At 38.0% G+C, this 21,955-nt stretch overlaps 1 protein-coding gene across 4 annotated transcripts in view; it reads right to left on the reverse strand.

Moving 5' to 3' along the window:
* TENM3 (teneurin transmembrane protein 3) overlaps positions 1–21,955 on the reverse strand; it is a 1,556,403-nt gene that overhangs the window by 437,293 nt on the left and 1,097,155 nt on the right. For 3 of the 4 annotated variants that reach the window (XM_064369979.1, XM_064369982.1, XM_064369985.1), the window contains one exon: positions 18,621–18,899. In XM_064369979.1, coding sequence (XP_064226049.1) covers positions 18,621–18,899 — 279 coding nt within the window. The remainder of the gene's footprint in view (positions 1–18,620; positions 18,900–21,955) is intronic. The other variant, XM_064369989.1, reaches the window with a different exon arrangement.

The raw sequence follows: 21,955 nt of genomic DNA on the forward strand, positions 1-21,955 counted from the left end.
CTTGTAGAGCTGGTCTGGTGGTGATGAACTCTCTGAGTTCTTGCTTGTTCACAAAGGATTTTATTTTTCCTTCACTTATGAAGCTTAGTTTGGCTGGATACGAAATTCTGGGTTGAAAGTTCTTTTCCTTAAGGATGTTGAATATCGGCCCCCACTCTCTTCTGGCCTGTAGGGTTTCTGCTGAGAGATCTGCAGTGAGTCTGATGGGCTTCCCTTTGTGGGTAACCCGACCTTTCTCTCTGGCTGCCCTTAGTATTTTCTCCTTCATTTCAACCCTGGTGAATCTGATGATTATGTGTCTTGGGGTTGCTCTTCTAGAGGAGTATCTTTGTGGTGTTCTCTGTATTTCCTGGACTTGAATCTCGGCCTGCCTTGTTAGGTTGGGGAAGTTTTCCTGGATAATATCCTGAAGAGTATTTTCCAGCTTGGATGCATTCTCTTCGTCACATTCAGGTACACCTATCAAACGTAGATTAGGTCTTTTCACATAGTCCCATATTTCTTGTTGACTTTGTTCATTCCTTTTTACCCTGTTTTCTCTAATCTTGCCTTCTCGTTTTATTTCATTGAGTTGATCTTCGACCTCTGATATCCTTTCTTCTGCTTGGTCAATTCGGCTGTTGAAACTTGTGCATGCTTCACGAAGTTCTCGTGTTGTGTTTTTCAGCTCCATCAATTCGCTCATATTCCTCTCTAAGTTGTCCATTCTTGTTAGCATTTCGTCAAGTCTTTTTTCAAGGTTCTTAGTTTCTTTGCATTGGGTTAGAACATGTTCTTTTAGCTCACGGAAGTTTCTTATTATCCACTTTCTGAAAGCTGATTCTGTCATTTCATCACACTCATTCTCCGTCCAGTCTTGTTCCCTTGCTGGTGGGGAGTTGTGATCCCTTGTAGGAGGAGAAGTGTTCTGGTTTTGGGTGTTTTCATCCTTTTTGCGCTGGTTTCTTCCCATCTTTGTGGATTTTTCCACCTGCTGACTTTGTAGTTGTTGTCTTTCTGATTTTGGTAATTTTAAGTCTGCTGTGGCAGAACTCATAAACCCCCTGCTCTTCCCCCGAGGTGTTCTGTCCCAGGGAGTTAGTTTTATGATGTTCCCCTGTGCGGTTGCTGTTTTCCCTGCCCACAAGGTGGCAGCCTAGTCACACTCAGGTTGCAGAGGCTTCGCTAAGCTGCTGTGGGCTCCACCCAGCTTCCGTGTGAACTTCTGGGTGTAGTTAGAACTGCTTCCGCTATGTTGGCCCGCCCCTGTAGTGACGGAGTCTCTGTAGTGGCGGATTGCCTTGGTACAGAACAGCAGGGTGCCTATGGAGAACGCCCCTCCTCCACAGAGCTGGACCGTCCCGGTTTCAGTTGTGTTTCAGGTCTTCTTGCTGGGTAAGAGGGGACACCGTCTCATCTGATCTGCCTCCGGAGCCGCTGCGTTGGCTAAAGCCGCGGCTCTGAGATTCGTGGCGCTGGCCTGGCTCCCCGTTTCAGCTCCCCTTGCTGGCTTATAGGGGACTCAGACTCTCTCACTTTATACAGTGAGCCCTTGCCTCAGGGTGCCGGCCCAGCGGCTGCGCCGTTCAAGCCAGCGGCGCCAGCGGCGCTGGCGACCCGTGTGGCTTCTCTGCGTGTGAATCTCCTGGTCTGTGGGCAGTAAAAATCAGTCTGGAAATACGGCGTCCACTCACCCTCTGTGCTTTCTCTCGGAGCTGCATTCCCGAGTTCCTCCTAAGCGGCCATCTTGGATCGATTCCCTGTAGATTGCATTTTAAGAGCCGGTAGTATCTCAAGAAAGATATAGATAACAATACTCAGGAAAATCTGGGGTAGGAATGACTCACGTACAGAAGTTAGGACCATGGTTAAGCAAAACACTATGCTCCACACCAAATCTTTCTCGAAAGAGAAAGGGAAAATGTTATTGTCTCTTTTTTGTTAAAACAAAGTTATCTTTTTAAAAGGTTGATTAAAATTTTCAGGTAATGTCAGTTATTTTTTTATTAGTCTATTAAACACAGGACCTGCTTGCTAGGTATGGTAAAGTATTCACAAAAATTTCTTTCTGAATACCACTAGCAGTCAAAACAAAATAAAAGATAAAGCTCTGTAGGCGATAGTGTATGCTGTATGAGTTCAAGTTCCATTTGTCATAGACAAAAGACACACAGAAGCAAAGGAAACTTGGGTTATGTTTGATGGATGCAAAAAATAAATCTAACTTTTCTTAACCACTTCAGGTGGTTTCCTGGATATTTATGCTTTACGTCTTCACTTTGCTAGACCTATCCTGACCCAACATGACTTTCCTCCCTTAAGAGAAATCCTCAAGAAAAAACTTCGCTAAATTAGCTTTGTAATCTTAATCAAAGATAAAAATGCACATTAAAATTATTTCATAAGAAGGCACAATTTGAAGAAACTCAAACCCAATGACACCAGGCGAACTGTCTAAGGTAAAAAATGAATTAATGATAGAACCAGAATAAGAAACCAGATCTCTTATCTTATCAAATGCCCTTACCACTGTGCCTATGAAACTTTTCTTTCTTTCTTTCTCTCTCTTTTTTTGACAGACTTTTACTCTGTCACCCAGGCTGGAGTGCAGTGGTGCGATCTTGGCTCACTGCAAACTCTGCCTCCCAGTTTCAAGCCATTCTCCTGCCTCAGTCTCCTGAGTAGCTGGGACTACAGGCACCTGCCACCACACTGGGCTAATTTTTTGTGTTTTTAATAGAGATGGGCTTTCACCATGTTGACCAAACTGGTCTCGAACTCCTGATGATCCTCAGGTGATCTGCCTGCCTCAGCCCCCCGCAGAGTGCTGGGATTACAGGCATGAGCCACTGTGCCTGGCCAGAAACTTTTCTTAATATAGCAGGATTACATCTTAAACTAAGAAGTAGGAAATAAATTCCACTGTGCAGAAGCTCATGAAGACAGGGAGGATATTTAAATAGAAAAAGCTCTTCCTTGTCATTGCAAAGCAAGTGATCTGAGGGCATACACTCTACTACTCTCTGGACATGAATAGATTTCACATGACAACAGGAAGTTTACTCAGCAGATTTTAGAATTAGGCTGTGGCTTTAACTCCTGGCTTTGTAACTTAGGATCTGTGTGACCTTAACAGATATTTAGATTCTCTCTAAGCCTTCGTTTTCTTTCCTCTGTGAATATGGATACTACTACTGACCTCAGAGGAAGGCTGAAAAGATTAAACATAGTAAGTGTTGAGTAAAATCCAAATATCTGTCTCTGCCTCCATCAACTTCTCTGTCATTTAGATGTTCATATAATGGTTTTTCTGAAGAACAGTAACAAGAACATTCACATCCAAACTCCTTAGCAATTATCATTGGAAAGGTCACAGTTACAAATGACTGTTTTCAAAAAGCTTCTGGACAGTAATGACATTTGCTGTGGGGGAAGTCAAAGGATTTTAGAGGGAACACAAACTGAATTGCAGAACCAGCATTGGTTGGAGTAAGAGGATTTTTGTGAGGGAAAACATATGATCAAAATAGGAGAAGAAACACATCTCATGGAAAGGGTCAGCAGACATTCTCCTATACTTCTTAGGAAAGTAAATCTTGCCTGACAGCTGTCAACTATGAATGGGCTGCACATTTCCTGCAAACTTCTCACAATATGGGGGAAGAAACCAGGACTCATGGGTATATACATGGGCAATATTCTTTTTTTTTTTTTGAGATGGAGTCTTGCTTTGTTGCCAGGCTGGAGTACAGAGCAAGACTCCATTTCAAAAAAAAAAAAGAATATTGCCCATGTATATACCCATGAGACAGAGTTTCACCATGTTGGCCAGGATGATCTCAATCTCCTGACCTCGTAATCTGCCTGCCTCGGCCTCCCAAGGTGCTGGGATTACAGGCATGAGCCATCACTCCTGGCTCAATATTCTTTTTTTTTTTTTTTTTTTTTTTTTTGAGATGGAGTCTTGCTCTGTCACCCAGACTGGAGTGCAGTGGCAGTTTCGGCTCACTGTAACCTCTGCCTCCCAGGTTCAAGTGATTCTCCTGCCTCAGCCTCCCTAGTAGCTGGGACTACAGACGCGAGCCACCACGTCTGGCTAAATTTTGTATTTTTTTTAGTAGAAATGGTGTTTCACCATATTGGTCAGGCTGGTCTCAAACTTCTGACAGTGTGATCCACCTGCCTCGGCCTCCCAAAGTGTTGGGATTACAGGCTTGAGCCACCACGCCCGGCCTTACCTGTGTAATAATATCCTTGTCCTTTAAAGAACAAACCTTCACCTCGAAATAGGTCCCTTTACATCAGTTTTTATCCCTTTTAGAGATCAATTTGGGGACACACAGGTGAAACTATGACAACACTTCAAAACAACACTATAGAGCCTCTGCGCCTCTCTGATCCTCCACACTCATCTTTTGATATTTTGAGATAAAATGGTAAGAGCCCTCAATCTGCTAATGGTATTACCGATTAAGGAAGTTAGTTAGAAACTAAGCTACTAAGGAACTAACATGGAAACCCTAAAGATGCAAAGGTTGACAATAAAAGCTGCTTTACGGGATTAAAGGGCCCACTGGTCAGGGCATCTGCTGTGTCTTTAACAAGCCATCTACAAAACTCAACCAGCTTGATTTAAAATCTTAATCAGGATTGAGACTCACAGGTGGAGGGGAGTATGGTTTACTCTCATAATCCTACAGCCTACTTCCATGCACCATTCTGCCTCCGATGCTCGTGTTCTCAGGAGGTTCCCATGGAAAGTATATCAGCTCCAAAACCCTCATTATGCTGTCGTGAAGATAAATACAAAGTCAAGAATACAGGAAATCTATTTTATGTTGATTGTTTTGAGATTTGGCAGGAAATAACTAAAATGTATGGGGATAAGATATTCTCAGACTCTGCTCTTCAATCGCTAGGGTCTTAGTCTAGTAGCAAATTAGTGCACCTTAGAGTATTGTAGTACAGATATCTAAAAGTTAATTAGACTACTATGCTGTAGTATTTTTATTAGATACTGACTGATCATTGAATTATTAGATACTAGCTGTAGTATTTTATTAGATACTGACTGTTCTAATGAATGACTCAGGAAAGGTGGAAACTTTTTTTTTTTTGAAACAGAGTCTAGCTCTGTTGCCCAACCTAGGGTGCAATGACAGGATCCTGGCTTACTGCAACCTCCGCCTCCCGGGCTCAAGCAATTCTGTCTCAGTCTCCCAAGTAGCTGGGATTACAGGTGTGTGCCACCACACCTAGCTAATTTTTTGTATTTTTAGTAGAGACAGGGTTTCACCATGCTGGCCAGCCTGGTCTTGAACTTCTGACCTCAGGTGATCCAACCGCCTCAGCCACCCAAAGTGCTGGGATTACAGGCATGAGCCACCATGCCCAGCCCCATTTTGAACTAGATTGGCTACTGTTCACTGTCCATCTTATTCTATAAAACTATTATGTTTTCCTTTAAATCCACATTGATTCTGGGGGTTCGGTAACACTTTTATATACTATATACTATTTCACAAACCTCAGTGTCAACTCTTCTGCACTATGTCTTTATGTAATTGTGCAGATGACAGCCTATTTTGACTATCTTTCTATGACTTTTCCTTTTTTCTCTCTATTATAGAAATATTTCTCCAGGTTCTGCAGCCAAAAGCTTGGAGTCTTTTTTGGCTAAGGACTCTTCTTTTCTCACATTACAGAGTCCTGTCGACGCTGCTACAACTTATTCCTTCCATTCTATTCATGACGTAACACCTTCTTATTTCGTATCTTGACTCATCAATTCCAAGCTCATCCTGATATAATCCATTCGTTCTTTAATCACGTCTCAACTCTGCTCTAGGACACAGACTGGCCAGACACTACCCATAGAGACAGTCTTAGACCTCTTGGCATGACGTTCACAGTTCTGCATAAGTGGATTCCACTGAACTGTCAACGTTAACTTCCACGGCTTCCCAAGGGGGTCTCTCCAGATCGGGTGGCCTCCTTACAATACTACCATTGTTTTCCCTGGTTGGTTCCACTGCTTCCTGGAGCAGTTCCAAATATAAGCATGTACTACTCTCCTACTACACTTAAACAGATCTTATCATTTTTCGAAGTCCTGCTCGACCTACAAATTCTGCAGTCTTTCCTTTTCTGAATCCTCATTGCTTTTCTCTTCTCAACGTGCAGTTTAGCAATGTGTTTTATCTAGTTGTTTTGTCTTCTAATTGTTTCCTTGTTTTAAAGCCAGTGTCTACAAGCCTATAAGCTTGACAGCAAAAAAAATTTTGTTCCTTAAAACTATCTCTCAAAATATGTAATTTAGGGATTAAATGTTATGCTTATGTGCTTATGTAACCTGACTTTTTGCAGGATTAGCACTTTATTTTTACTGAAAAATAGATCTTGATAACTGCTTCTGACATCAAATCTAACTCCCAAAAGCTTCTTTAAGTCTGCTTTTCTACTATTACACTATTTTTTTTTACAATGCCTGAAGGTTACACATTACATTGCTAGTGGCTAATTGTGTATTCCTGAAAATATTTATTTTTAGTTAGCATTCTAAATCTATCAGAAATCATCAAACCTCAATTTAGTATCTAAACCTATTATATTTCACAAATCCTACCTATCCCATTTCTTTGCAAAGGTTTGACTGACGAAATGTTTACTAATGTCTCATTACTGAGATATAAGTAGATTAACATATATTTATTAGACAAAATGAAGTATTCCCTACTTAAATTTAAATGACATTTACAAAAGTGGATAATGTGAAAAAAATTAAAATCCTACTTCAACTATTACATTATAAAATTCAGATGGATTAAATGTAATATATATAATATACAGTAATATACTTAAGTAAGGACATAGACATATAAATTAGGGAAAATATCATCATATTTATACATATAAATGAAAAAATATAATTAGTATTTGCTGTAGAGTGAAATCGATATTTTAAACATAAAAGAGGCCACAAGTAAATAATATTACTGATTTGACTATATTTTAAAATTTGTAAAAAATCCTTTATATCAAAAATACCTTAAACAAAATCAAACAGGAAAATATTTGCAGAATATTAAGATCTAAATATTTATAAATAGATTAAAGGTTAACAGGATTCATATAATATAAAAACTATTTGCAACTTAATAAGAAAAAATATATTCATGTCCATAATTATCTATATCTCTACAATCACACACCACATAATAATGTTTTGATCAATAATGAATCACATATATGACAGTAGCCCCATAAGATTATACTACCATATTTTTATTGTATTTTTTCTAGGTTTAGATACACAAATACTTACCATTGTGTTACAATTGCTGGCAGTATTCTGTACAGTAACAGGCTGTATAGGTTTGTAACCTAGAAGCAATAGGCTATACCATGTAGCCTAGATATATAGTGAGCTATACTATCTAGTTTTATGTAGGTACACTCTATGATGTTGACACAATGACAAAATTGTGTAATGATGCATTTCTCTGAACATACGGGTTAAGTGACACATGACTGTATCTATATCTCTATATATCTCCTGCCACTGTTCCAACACTCTATGGATTGATGAAAAGAGATTTACCTCCCATTGCTATTTATCACCTGCTTTATGTTTTTTATTTATTCAATAAGGATACAGAAACTTTGTGGAAATGAACTTGCTACTCTGAACTGGAGTAAATGCAGAACTTCTTGGCACCCAGAATCTGCAGTAAAAAGTGTACAGGCAGCATCCAGGTAGACTTCAGGACCACGCATTAGTGCTATGCCCCAGCTCATTTACACCTACCTGTTCTTCACTACTGTGAAACTTACACCTACATCTATGAGCAGAAGGCCCACCTAAGGAGATGTTTATATATAAAAGATCCTGCAACCAAACCTGTCTCATCAAGGCTACATGTACACAAGGGAGAAAAAGCAGAGTCACTGTCCTGGTGTCCTTGAAGTACATCTCTGCCTTCAGTTTTCCTTATACCCTGTGTGACCCATTTCTTCATACATCCAAACAGAATAATGGACAGAGGCATGAATTGGCAATTCACAAAAGAAGAAACACAAATGGTACATACATGTGAAAATATATTCAACTCATTAATCAAATGAATACAAATTACAACAAAGGTAAGACACTGTTTCATCTGTCAAACTGTCAAAAATTTAAAGCATGGAAACACTCCCTATCACGTCCTGGGGGAAAAGGTACTTTTGTATACTGTTGGGAGTATACATTGATACAAGCTTTTTTGCAGTGCATTTTGACAGGGTGTATCAAAAGCTTTAGGTTGTACATGCCCTTTGGCTCTGAAATTCCACTTCCAAGAATTTATCCTAAGGTAATAACAGAATTAGAGGCAAAGATTTAGCCACTGAGATAATGATTGGAGCATAATTTGTAGCAATGAAAGTTCAAACCTGGATGTCCAAAAGTAGCAGATATGTTAAATTATGATGAATCACTGCATGAAAAAAGTACTATGTTACCAAAAAAAATCTAATAGTATGTGGAAACATGTCAAAACTGAAGTTGCAATTTTTATTTTTTTAAAAATATACACACACACAGATGAAGAATAAAAGTGGGCCATCAAAAACTTAAATCTAATTCATTAAAAGTTCATTAAAAACTTAAAACTAATTATATAACTTTATGTTTATAAACATGCATTTTGCTTTTAAGCAAAAAAGATTGCTAGTGCAAAACTATGTGGCAGTTATTAAAGTGGAAACTTCTTAGCTATTCATTTAGACCTCAGGGCAAAGGTTATACACACACACACACACACACACACACACACACATATGCACATATATGAATATATAGATATACATATTCATATATACACACAAATACATGAATATATGCACATACATATACACATATATGAATATGAACACATATTCACACATATATACACACATATATGAATATATATATAAATATCACACACACACATCAAGGATCAAGGAAAGGAAATAAGAAGTTACGCATGTCCCTAGAGTAGTACTGACAGCATTCCTATAGTTCTGGCTCCAAAGCTAGTAACTGTTTTCCATTAGAATCTGGATGTGTAATTCCAGCTTTACAGTTGTATAGAATTATTTCAAGTAAAATAATCAATTTTGGATAAGAATGTACTTCCCCCACCAAACCTTCTGATGATATGATATGATATGATGTTATGATTTCAATCAATCTTAGACAGAAACGTATCTTTTTTAGTAAACCTTTTCTATAGTGAACATGTTGTGTGTATACAAAGTTGTGAGATGAAAAGTACCATAAAATGTAAAAGTTTTGAGGGAGTCGCAGTTAGCTGCATTCATACTCCAAGGATCCCTTCGCTCCTGATCTCTCGGAGGCCAGATGCTTTCCATTTCCCTTCAGTCTTCTCTACTCCACCTTCCCCTCGCTGCGCTGCTCCTTCCGTTTCCTTATGAAGATGCTGAAATGTCTTTCAATACACAAATACCTCCATCCCTGAATTCCCCAGCCTCGCTCTCTCCTTTCTTAGTTGAGATTTGGGAAGAATAACCTCCACTTGCTGGTGCCACATTTAAGGCTTTGGTTCAACTCTGAACTTACCACAATTTGACTTTCACACCCATTACACATAAATCATCCTCTCTGGAAGGTTTTTTTGTCTAAGTGATGGGGTCTCACTGTGTTTCCCAGGCTACTGTCTAACTTCTAGGCTCAAGAGATCCTCTCACCTCAGCCTCTTGAGTGCTGGGACTACAGACATGGGTACTGCTGCACCGGGCAACTTTCAGAAGTTTTTGACTCTGCTGATCACAGTATGTCTCTTTTGTTGTCTTTTGTCAATTAATCTTTTGGGTTTTTGTGGGTTTTTTTGCCTGTATAAAAGGTCCTTCTTCATTTCTTTTTTTGGTGTTTCATCTATACCTTTATGGTAAATATTGGTGAGCTCAGGATTCTAGCTTGACTTCTTTTCTCATTCTATTTGCTTTCAGAAAGAGGTTTAATTCTGTCCTGCGGCTTTAACTGCAATAATATAGATCACAGAGTAAATATTTTTACACAAAATGTAATTGAATTTCATATATATATATATAATTACCTAATAAATTACTGAAATTTGATGGCCTACAGACACCTCAAATTCTATCTGTTCTCATGTGAATTACTAACTTTACCATAAACAAAATACTTTAACCTTCAACTTGGATTACACCACCATTCACCGAGTCTCTCATGTTGGGGAAGATAGTCTCTTTAAATGTTTCTCTTCTCCTAATTCATCATCAAATCTTGATTCTACTTAAACGGGTCTCCCTTTCCTTCCTGGTTTTTGATCCAAACTTTTCTATTTTCCCACTTTGATAATTACAATACTACCTAATTGGCCAATTCGCTTCCAAGTTTGACCTCTAAGTCAATTATTTTTTCATTCAACAAAACCTTCATTTCCAGGTTCAGGTATTAGGTGAGATGAGCACAGAGGTCCAACTATGTCCCCAGGGAGGTTGCTCTCTTTGAGGAAAGGCAGTTAACATTCCACACTGCTTTCAGGGTACTCTGTAAAATGTAAGCATGATCAGAATATTCCTCTGCATTGAAATCCCTCAGAGTCTCCCCATTACCTGCAGGAAAAAGTGCAAATCCCTTGGCATCACCATGAAGACCCTCTGGGTATGCTCTGGGGCTGCTTGTGCAGCCTTACGTGTTCCAGGCACCAAACTCCTTGTGGCTCTTGGAGCATCCCCCAGGGATGCTACACACTCTCCTTTGCTCTTCTGTCTACATCTTGAATTTCTCCACATCCTCAGGCTCTGGTTCAATGCCACTTCCTTCCTTCTGTATGGAACATTCTCTCCTCTCCTGCCCCCAGTCTCTGTTGGCAACAATCAACTCTGGGCTGACACTGACTCTGCATATTCTATTGTCATCACGCTAGCCACGTTAAAACCTAATGACATGCCTACTTGCCAGTTTGCCCAACCAGCCTGTGAGCTTCTAGACGTCAGGGAATACACCTTACTTATTTTCGTTTTTCCACCTCCTGGTATGATATTCAGCATTTATTATTTGTTGAATGAAGACTTAGTTGATATACTAAATAAGAAATCTATTCAATAAGTTACACTCAGACTTTATTCAGTTTTCAGGTTCTGTGTGATTAAAGTCAAGGCAATAGTCATCAGATATTTTTAGTTGCTCTTTTCTTAAGTGTATCCGCATTTCTATCCATTTTAACATGCATGCCAGGCTTCACATTTAGTTTGTGTACAGCCTATTTATTATGGAAAATAATCTCAAGACAACTGATAAATATAAGAAAATTTCAATATAGTGAAGTTAGTATTCAAACTATTCAGTAAATAATATGCAAGATAATCATGTATAAAATTGTATGTGTATGTAATGTTAATAAACAGAGTTATTATGACTTGAGAAGAATATTCTTTAAATAATAGCAAAAAATCCCCCTCAGTTAGTTGCTTTTCAAACACTTGAATGCCCACAGAATGGCAAATAAACTAAGGTTCTATGGCTCCAATACTTATTTATTCTATTTCAGTGATAATTACATCAATAAACCTGATTCAGCATTCACTGCTATTCAATTCATTAATTAAAATAATTTTACTGCTACCACTGTGATTTTTCAAGGATATCAAAAACACATTGAAAAATCAAAATAGCATACATCATCAGTTTTGATACGTTCATAGCATGCTTCACTTTAATTTCAACTCTACAACTAAAAGAACATTTAGAATTGAAACAGAGAGAGCATATATTCTGTATATTTTAAACAAAAACACTTAGTACACAAATTGAGTTTAAGAGAAATGGCAATTTCCATGTGAAGAGTAGCAAACTGTCAAGCTTTCTGAAAATCCTCTTAGAACAGAAAAATATAAATGTATATAAATACTTAAGTGTATAATAACAGCTGTGAACTTTATAGTTGTTTTAGTTGTAGTTTCATAATACTAAATTTGTTAGAATTTTCTTTAAATCATAACTTATTATCCTAAAAAGTGACTGCACATACCCATGAAGTGAATCTATTTCATCCTTAAATGAAACATGGAAGTTTTTGCTCAAAGAATGACAAGTCACTATTGAAATTGTAAATGTACATCTATCAAGGCAACGTAATTATTTTTATATATTAGAAACCATTTGACGGCATTTTGCGAAACAGCACTTTAATTCTGAGCTTGATTTAGTAAGCCCACTGAAATACTACTTTTGCTATTTTTGACATTCCAGTGCACAGAAGACATAAAATATAATTTATCATGGGAGACCATGCCAGAACTGACCATCACATGCCAGAAGAGGGCCCATAGTGAAATTTATATTCAAGTTATAGTTTAGTATGTGTAATAGAATCTCACAAAATTAGAATAACACTGAAATGCCATGTGATTCTTACAGCAACAGAATTCCATTTTATGTCTTTCGATCAGTGTCTGAAGTAGGCTCACAGAAAGGTTCCTGTATAAAGTTGAAGGAATGGAATTATGCTAGTGAGGTGAGAAAGTACACCTCTCTTCAAATCATCTTCAGAAAACTAAGACAGTACCCCTTCCTGCAAAGAGCCGGGAGAGATACGGCGTTTTCATATTCCTAGAATCATCACAATTACATGACATAGGAGGCTAGCAGTTTCTCACAAACACTCCTAGAATTTAATCAGCACTAGAAGAGCTACAAGTCCGTCTATTTCCTCACTCTCTCACCTACCCGCGGCTACTCAGGAAGAGAAGGAACGACACTGTCCCCTTTCCAGAGAACACATTCTGCCTGGCATGGAAATCTGGATTGCCAAATAGCTGAAATTCTCTCTTTAGAGATTGATGTAAACACTATCACTACAGTCTTTTATCAAATTGGTTTAAGGGGTACACCTTCTTCCTATTAAAATACAACAATGTAACTTTCAGACTTTATCTCTGTATAGAGAAAGTAGACTTTTAAAACACTATTTCAAAGGACAAGTAAAATTGGTTCCTTGAAAAGTGTTTCAGCTGTGCAAAGCAAGTGTCCATTCCATTTAAAAAGAGTGGATTTTAATGTTATACCATTATTCATTAGGCAAATTAGCCCATAACACTTCAGTATCATGCACAATTAATGTGGCATTAGTGGGATCCTACAACAGGTAACGTTGCTCAAACCGAGGTGAGAAATGAAGTCTTCTTGAAATGATTTATTTTATTGTGTGAACTGATGAGCATCAGTTAAATTGCCTTTTAATTGACCAGCTGTCTAAGTAACATGCCTTTGAGGGAAACACTACTTTTGAAATTTTCTTTGGCCAGGAGGGGAAAGAGCATACTAAAATCTTTGAAGTCTACAGCCATCAGACTAATTATCAGCACCATTCAATGGACGTTCATTTAATTACAGTAAATTAAAAGGGACGTTGGGTTTTGGAGAAAAATAAGAGAGTCAATAAATGGTGACAGGAATTCCGGACTGTGCAAATGATCGGTGCCCTTTCTGGAAGACACCAGTAGTTCTCCTGCATCCTGCCAGAACACCTGATGACTGCAGCCCTGGGGTGGGGTGAGGGGTAAGAAAGGAGAAGTTGGGGAGAGGAGGAGGGGCTATCTATTGTGGTCCAAACTAGGTAGGTACTTGATAGTGTTTGTTTAACTACATCTTCATAGCCACATAAAACAGATATAATTTTCCACCTTTTACAAATAAGGGCACACACTTAGATGGAACTCAATAGATGCCAGGCACTGTGGTAAGCACCAGACATACCTGAACTCATTTAATTCTCACAACAGCCCTAAACTCATAGGGCTGTACCCTGTTTACTCTTATCCCTCATTTACAACGTGGAAACCACGGCACGGGAAGGGTGAGAAACTTGCCCAAGGTCTCAAAGCAGGGAACTGGTAGTGCCCATAGGAAACCACGTGTCCCACCTCTGGGCATCACATTCGCATAGACCGTGCTCAGTGGAGGCTTTCGGGGTCCTGAGTCATGAGGAGGTGGAGGAGCAGCGCCAACTCCTCCTGGCCTGCCTTACATCAAAGGTCATCTTTCTCCAAGGGGACGCTAACAGGCTGAGGAGGCAGGAAGAAGGAATTAGACTCCAACAGGAGAGCTCCTCCCCTCCGGAACTCAGCACGCAGCCTAAGTAGCAGACAAAGGATGCAAGAGTTGACAACTCCCTGTCTAGGTGATTCAGGGGGTCACTGTCTAAAGGGATGAATGAAAGAATGTGAGCCCTGACCAGTGTGATTCCGAATCCAGCCACCTGTGACAATGCCACTGCTGGATGACAAAGGACAATGGATGCCCGGCTGCTGCTGGCAAGCGATGCACACACAAACTATTTATTTATTTAATCACAAACCTAACTTTATTGCATGTTTTTCCACTTATATTTCTTTGCAAAATATCTTCAATGTCCTGATGACTTCTGGCTCTTATTTCCTTGATGCCAGGAGCAACCCTGCCCTTCGGATTTTCTGCACAACTCGACACTCAGTTACTCTCCATGCAAACATTTTTAAAGCTTAAAGACTGATGTTTTGAAAAGAAAAATAAAAAGTTCTTTGTTCCTGACATTTAAATAGGTATTTGGAATTGAGGTCAGATTACAGCGCTTGCAAAGCTAGGTGGTGGGATTTCAGTCAGGGGAGACAGGAGAGACACCTACAAGAATCCACAGCATACTGAGAATTCTGCCTTTAATCAGGGTGTCCCATCACATTGATTCTATAACCTTTCAACCGTTTTTACTCAAACTGCCATTTGTAGGTGATCCCAAATCACTGCCCCTCCAGAATTTGCCCTGGTACATGGCAGTTCACTACAACAATGACACCACAACCACCAGTGGGTACCAAGAAAGGGTTTCTCCCACATCCTTCATTTGGAACAAGATTATTATTTGGAATTACATTCGAAACTCAGTATACTATAAAAAAAATTTTTTTTTCTCAAAATTCTTTGTAACAGCAAATCCCTATGGCTGTTAAAAAGTTAGTTTTGCAAAAGAATAAATCTTATCACTTGTTTTGAATCTCAGCTAACAGAGAGCCCTGTGACATGGTCCGAATGTTCTCTTACTCTTGTGGGATGCTCAGGCCATCAAAATTTCATTAGCCTCACAGCAGTTCTAGCACCTTCTTAACTTGAACTGTTGGCCTCTTTATCAATAAATAAATGAAATCTAATCCCTTTTAGTGACTAAATTCTTCTTTGAAGTTGTAAGTAGAACATCAGGCACGCTGCTTGCATAATTTTGCAATGTTAAATAACATTTTTTTTTTTCCTGGGGAAAACAGCCTCGTTCACAGTTATTTCAAATGAAGAAAACAGTCAAGGAAAGCTCCCATGTTAAACCAGATGAAAACACATCAGCATCTGGTTCTTAAATTAGTTTCCTTTTGGTGAATTATTTCACCCATATCCTTCTCTTTTCAACCTAATAGAACTTCCAAGGACATATCTCAAGCTAGTATAGAAATGAATAAAAGTGGACGATGAAAAGAATTGAAGAGTCAAAGGAAAATATAACCAGAAAATCAATAGCTTTTAAAGTTAGAGCAATTTAAAATTCCTGAAGATAGCAGAATTGAATTATTTTTGTAATTTTACATTAGAATTACTTGACTAAAAGTGGTAATATAGGTAAAAATGTGAACTAGTTTTGAGACTGTTGTTTATAAAGTTTTTAGAAGAACCAATATATGACTGCAAATTTCACTTCATACAACCCAGCTTAAGGAAAAGACACATAATTTTTAATATCAGGAAAAAAATCCTTAATGCTATTGTTTAATTCTACAATTCCAAATTATGGTCTGCTAAATACTTCAGAAAATTATGCTTCTCCGTATCTTAATATAATTAATTACATTAAATGAAATCTTGTTCCTTCTAAGTAATCACTGAACTTTGAGAAGAAATAAATTAATCTGAAAAGTTTCTATGGACATATGTTTTAAATATATGAAAGAGCCAGTATTCATTAAGACAACATATCTATTTTATTTCCTCTTTTGTTTCTTTCTTTAAACCACTCTCATTGGGAATTCTCAGACCATCAAAACGTTGTTTAAAAGTACAACCACAACTGAACCTTCAGAAAAAGAGTAAACACAAGTTTAAGTCATCATGTTGCTGAACTCAACAAACATTGCTTTTGACACTTTATACTTTTAACTTGGCTGACCTGTTTACTCTTAATAAATGCTGCCAAATGTTTTGAATTTCAAGGCAAGGCCCTTGACACTTTTCCTGTCTCTCTTCATTCTGCTTCCTAACCACCACTTGGAGAAATTAAAGAGTGCAACTTTTCTTGCCTTTACATCACTCAAAGAACAAGGTCTAGTAGATTTTTGGGGAAACAATTTCTTCCTCTAATTAATTTTAATCCATGCAAATGGAGTGGGCAGTGGTGTGAGAAACTCACAAGTCTTCCTTCCCTTCTCCCTAACATTTGGATATTATATATTGTTAGCTAAAGGTTACAAGGATTTATTTTCCGAAAAGAAAAAAAAAATACATGTGTTTGGGAATTCACCATGAGATCCTTTTAGCAGATGTATAATTTTAAAAATAATAAAATTAATTTATATTTTACCAATACGGATACTATAACAAGATACCTGTGCTATTAGAGTGAAAGGAAGAGCTGCCGTAAGAGTTTTGGGTGGAAAGAGCAAACTGACCCAATGTTAAAAAATATTTGATAGATACAGATATGGATGATCTACGATAATTGGAACTGATTGCGTTATCCTGCTGCATTTGTCTTCTATAACATCACAGATTTTATTGTGTAATTTAAGAAAATTAAATGCTGGGTGCTGCCTTAGAATATGACCATTGTACCTGCCATTGTTCAAGGAGTGTTACGTGAAGTGCAGCTGGACAGGAAGCAATATTTATTCAAAACATACATATTTAAGGTTAGTGACTTCTGAATCCACTATGAAAACTGATATAAACACAGGATTTACTAAGGTGAATGGATTGGCTGAGAGAAATGTCGGCAGCCTGATTCTAAGGCTCATTTTGTCAAAATAACTGTCCTTATTTCTCCTTTTGAGTTGAAGTAAAGCCAGCCTCCACCAAGAACTGAAACTTCCAAAATGAAGAGATTGAGTATACTGTTATTATTTGATCTTGACTTTGGTTTAATGCACTAAGATATTCTTTTTTTTTTTTTTGAGACAGAGTTTCGCTCTTGTTACCCAGGCTGGAGTGCAATGACGCGATCTTGGCTCACCGCAACCTCCGCCTCCTGGGTTCAGGCAATTCTCCTGCCTCAGCCTCCTGAGTAGCTGGGATTACAGGCACGCACCACCATGCCTGGCTAATTTTTTGTATTTTTAGTAGAGACGGGGTTGCACCATGTTGACCGGGATGGTCTCGATTTCTTGACCTCGTGATCCACCTGCCTCGGCCTCCCAAGCACTAAGATATTCTACATAAGATAAGAAATTGATTGCATTGGCTTAAATTAGACCTTTTCTCATGAATAGAAAGAAAACAACTAACAGGCACTAGGTACTGCTTCACACTGACTTTGCTGAAACTGAAAGGAAGCAATAGTTCTGCTTTCCTTTTAGAAAGCAAAGCTGGCAAAGTCACCCAATAAATAATAAAATTGAAATATCATTGACAAAGCAACCATTTTTCTTTTCAAATGTCATGCAGTTCTTCCATTTTAATTTTCTCTTTGCTTGTTGATGCATAGGATATGCATAGCGTTAATAACTGTACTGAAGACTACAGTAGCAAGTACACTGTTAATATTAAAAGCTGAAGAAGAATTTTTTGTTTGATGCATTGCTGCTGATGCCCCAATTCTTCCTAGAAGCAGCACTGACTAAAAATTAAGTTTTCTTCAAAACTTATTATTGCATATAAATTGACTTTTTAAAAATTATCCTGCATTGGCAATAGGAAAAAAAGTCCCAATAACTTATAAAGACATTTTTTTTCTTACAATATACAAAGCTAATATTTGGATATCCTAAAATCCAATTTTTGTGTGTAGATTTAATTGCATAGTAATCCAGTCCCCAAAGAACATCAAAGGCCACTCTCCCCCACTTTACCAAGATTTCAATTGCTCTCATCAACTAGTAAGTTTAAAGCATGATCAAATTTGTTCTTCAATCACTTGAGCACTGTTAATGAACTATTCTGTGTGCTCACTCATCCATTCTAAGATTCTGCAACTTCTTTGAGATATCTTCAAGAGGAATCTATAAAGACATCTTTGATTGCAAGAAGGCTCTGGGGTAAACTTTATCAACACTTGCTTTGCTACTCCAGAGGACAACAGGTGACATGATCCAAGGTAAGTCAAAGCTAATTTTTGTTTTCTGTAGATGAATAAACTGCTTTTCAAAACTATAGCCAACACATCATAGACTGCTTGTCTAATTTAACAATCTGATGTCAAATATTGATTTTTTTTCCAGGAAAAAATGCATTATTCAAGGACATTTCTTGGGTTCTACTACATTAAAAATGAAATGGATGAGAAAGAGAGAAAAAGAAGGATGGGAGGAAGGAGGAGAGAAAGAAAATCATCCCCCCTGGAGTAACCAAAACAGACAGAAGCACTGAACGCCAACATTATACAGCAAAAAAGGAAACTTACCATTCTCACTGTCGGACTTGTTTTCGTGCTCCGTATCTGTCAGGGTGAGGGCTGAGTTGGACCGACTTGATAGGCAGGAGCTGCGGCCTGATTTGACCCCCCTGCCCCAAAGTCTCATGGCATGCTCTGGGGACATCACTGCTTCATTTTCAGTATCAGCATCTGACCCTGCACTGATAGAGTAACCTCTGTGGGGGAGCCCCATTTCCGCACAAAATGCCAGTCCTCTTCGAGTTGCTGGTTCACAAACTCCTAACTGCCTTAGGGTAAAATTCTGTCCTAATTAGGGGGAAAAAAAGATAACAACTAGTGAGTATATGTTCAGTGTTAGTTTCTTTTCTTTATTTATTTCTTTAAGAATGTCTTTCTGAAATAAACACTCAAGCATTCAGGCTTTTCAGGGATCAGCACCAGGCATTTACAGTAGCGTCACATGGCATGCCATCAAGTGGGTGCAATTATGGGAGGAGGGCAGGGCCCCAACTTAGAGCTCCTTTGTCAACTATTTAAGCCCATAAGCACCTCCAGAGAGATGGGCAAGTAAAGTGGCCCCAACCATGAGAACTCAACCCTGAGAAAGGATTAAAGCAGTGACACAATTTTGTTTAGCAGACTTATGAGGCAATAGAAATTGTCAGAATTATTTTCTGTGTCCTGGCTCCAGTCTTAAACAATAAAATTTTCCCACCCAGATGTCACTCCTTTGGAAGAGAAAAGGTTCCCTTCAAGGATAAGTTATTTATACAGTAGAAACAGGAGTTTGGTCATTCTTCTTACATTTTCTCATCTTAACTTAGCAATCAATATAACACACAGTATTTTGTATATACGTATGTATGTGTATGTGTATACACATTAAATTTTGGAGTATAACGTCTAAAAAATTTGCTGCACATTTTGTACACTTTTGACTTTCCAGGCTTTCTGCTTTAATACATACCTGAAAACATCTGTATTGATCAGAGTAAACTAATCTTTGCAAATAAAGTGCACTCTAAAAATAAAGTGGGAGTATTACGTATTTAAAAATTAATGATAAAATCAAGTTCCCTGAAAAATAAATGGCTGTGAACTCTGCAGGCCTTTACTAATAAATTGAGCATAATAAAACTCATGACACTGCAATAACTTAAAGCAAAAGTGTTTAAATTAGGTGACACTTTAAAAAGACTGCTGTTATTAATGACTTTTCCAATCCTGTATTTATTCTGGAAATTTCACGTTTTATAATACTGTGGATGAGAAGAGCGAGAAAAATGTTTGCTTGTAGTGCATACATAAAGCTTTTCCATTTCTTGTCTCTGATTTACATGGTGGAGTATGAGATTTAGGTGCCAATCAGAATCAAAATATATATAAAGAATAATAACATACAAAGACTGATTTAAGTGCTGCTATCTCATAACCAAACCTTTTAAGAATATTAAGCATTTATATTACTCATAGTTTTGATTTCCCTACTTCTACATCTTAAATCTGTGAACATTTTAATGCTAATAGGCTGATATGAGAAACATACATTATATTTTTTGAAAGAGGGTATTATAAATTATTTGTGATAAAATGATAACATGTTGAATCTTCTCAGAAATAAATCAAACCTAATGGACAATGTAGTAAATATTGGGTTGTAAAGATATTAGCACACTTCAGGCCTCGGCACATTTTAACTAGTGTGGTTAATTGCTTTATTGCTGTGGTCATATCAGAAGTTGGAATCAGCTTTATCTCAGTCAGACTTCCAAATGGATTCCGACAATGACATTCATAAATAATGAAAATCAGTTGCTACAATTAGCTGCAAATCAAACTGTGCTTATCAGAGAGATGTGAACAAGTATCTGAACCAAAAAGTATGTCAGAAAAAGAAGTAGAAGAAGAGGACAAAAAGGAAAAATGGCCTGCGCATTGAACGGTGAGAAAGTGGGCAAGCTCACTGAGATGGGACACAGGATTGTCAGTATGTTAAAATCATTATTGCAGATTACACTTATGAAAGTAAATCTGAACAAGGTCAGCGACCACATGGACGGTTAATGGAATTGCTGTGGAAGAGCTTAACCACTGCTATTCACATGTCACTTGTAACATAGAGAGGACTCTAAAACGTCTAGATATTGCCATCAAACATGCTGATTTTTCAAAATAAGAATGCAAAATAATTTTATTTTTTGAGATGGAGTCTTGCTCTGTCCCCTAGGCTGAATGAAGTACAGTGGCTCCATTGCAGCTCACTGTAACCTCTGCCTCCAGGGTTCAAGTAGTTCTCCTACCTCAGCCTCCTGAGTAGCTGGGCTTAGCAGGCACCCACCACCACGCCTGGCTATTTTTTGTATTTTTAGTAAGCATGGAGTTTCATCATACTGGCCAGGCTGGTCCTGAAATCCTGACCTTGTGATGCGCCTGCCTCAGCCTCCCAAAGTGCTGGGATTACAGGCGTGGGCCACCGCGCCCAGCCCAAAATAATTTTTAAAGAGGGAAAAAGAAATAAGATCCTCTGCATTCTTCCTCTATTTTGAGTGGTGCCCACATTCAGAAATAAAAAGAAAAGTGAAATTAAAAGACAGTAACAACTCCCTTTCTAATCTCTGCAATGTGGCTTGAAACATTTTCCACGTGATTGACTTTTCACACTATTGCCATCTTGATGCAAAAATCTATGAGGTGAAGGAAGCAGAAAACTGCAATCTTTATTTGTTATCCAGGTATGTAAACACAGTTCACTTTGCAACTAAATACACAACACATCATCCCTATGAATTGATAGGTGTATCCCCAACTCTGTAAGTACCTAACCCTCTGAAGTTAATGTCTTACAAGGATTCAAAACTCTCCAGGGCTGCTTCTGAAATGGCTCTGATGCAAGCATGACAGCAGGAATCCCTGTTAAGATTTCCTTACTGAACCAAAAAGTTTGTTCTACTTTTCCCTAGGAAAGGAAACTAAACTTGGCCTCAGATGGACCCAAGTGAAAGTCACTCACTAGCTCTGCTTAAGTCACTTTACACTCTGTTTTTTCATGTTTCAGGCCTGTCATGAGTTGGTTTAGGAGATGGTTTATGTAAATGTGACTCACACAAAAAAGGGCTAAATGAAAAAAATGACTTAAAAAATAAATACCTTGACAAACGTAATTAATAATCACAGAGAAGTGTATAGTTTGAGAGTAGGGAGAGGGTCATTTTCGACTCATTTTCAAAGAGCTACACCACCACCAAAGTTGAGTTTTACTTAAGTAATTGCTTTTATTCAAAAATATCCCTACTCCAGACCTCTCTTAGTGCTTCAAATTCTATTGTTGTCAATTCTCCTCAATGGTTAAGAAATTTTTATTT

The sequence above is a fragment of the Aotus nancymaae genome, unplaced genomic scaffold (genome assembly GCF_030222135.1).
Source record: "Aotus nancymaae isolate 86718 unplaced genomic scaffold, 86718_ANA_hifiasm-v0.15.2.pri h1tg000006l, whole genome shotgun sequence".
In the NCBI taxonomy this organism is placed as follows: Eukaryota; Metazoa; Chordata; class Mammalia; order Primates; family Aotidae; genus Aotus; species Aotus nancymaae.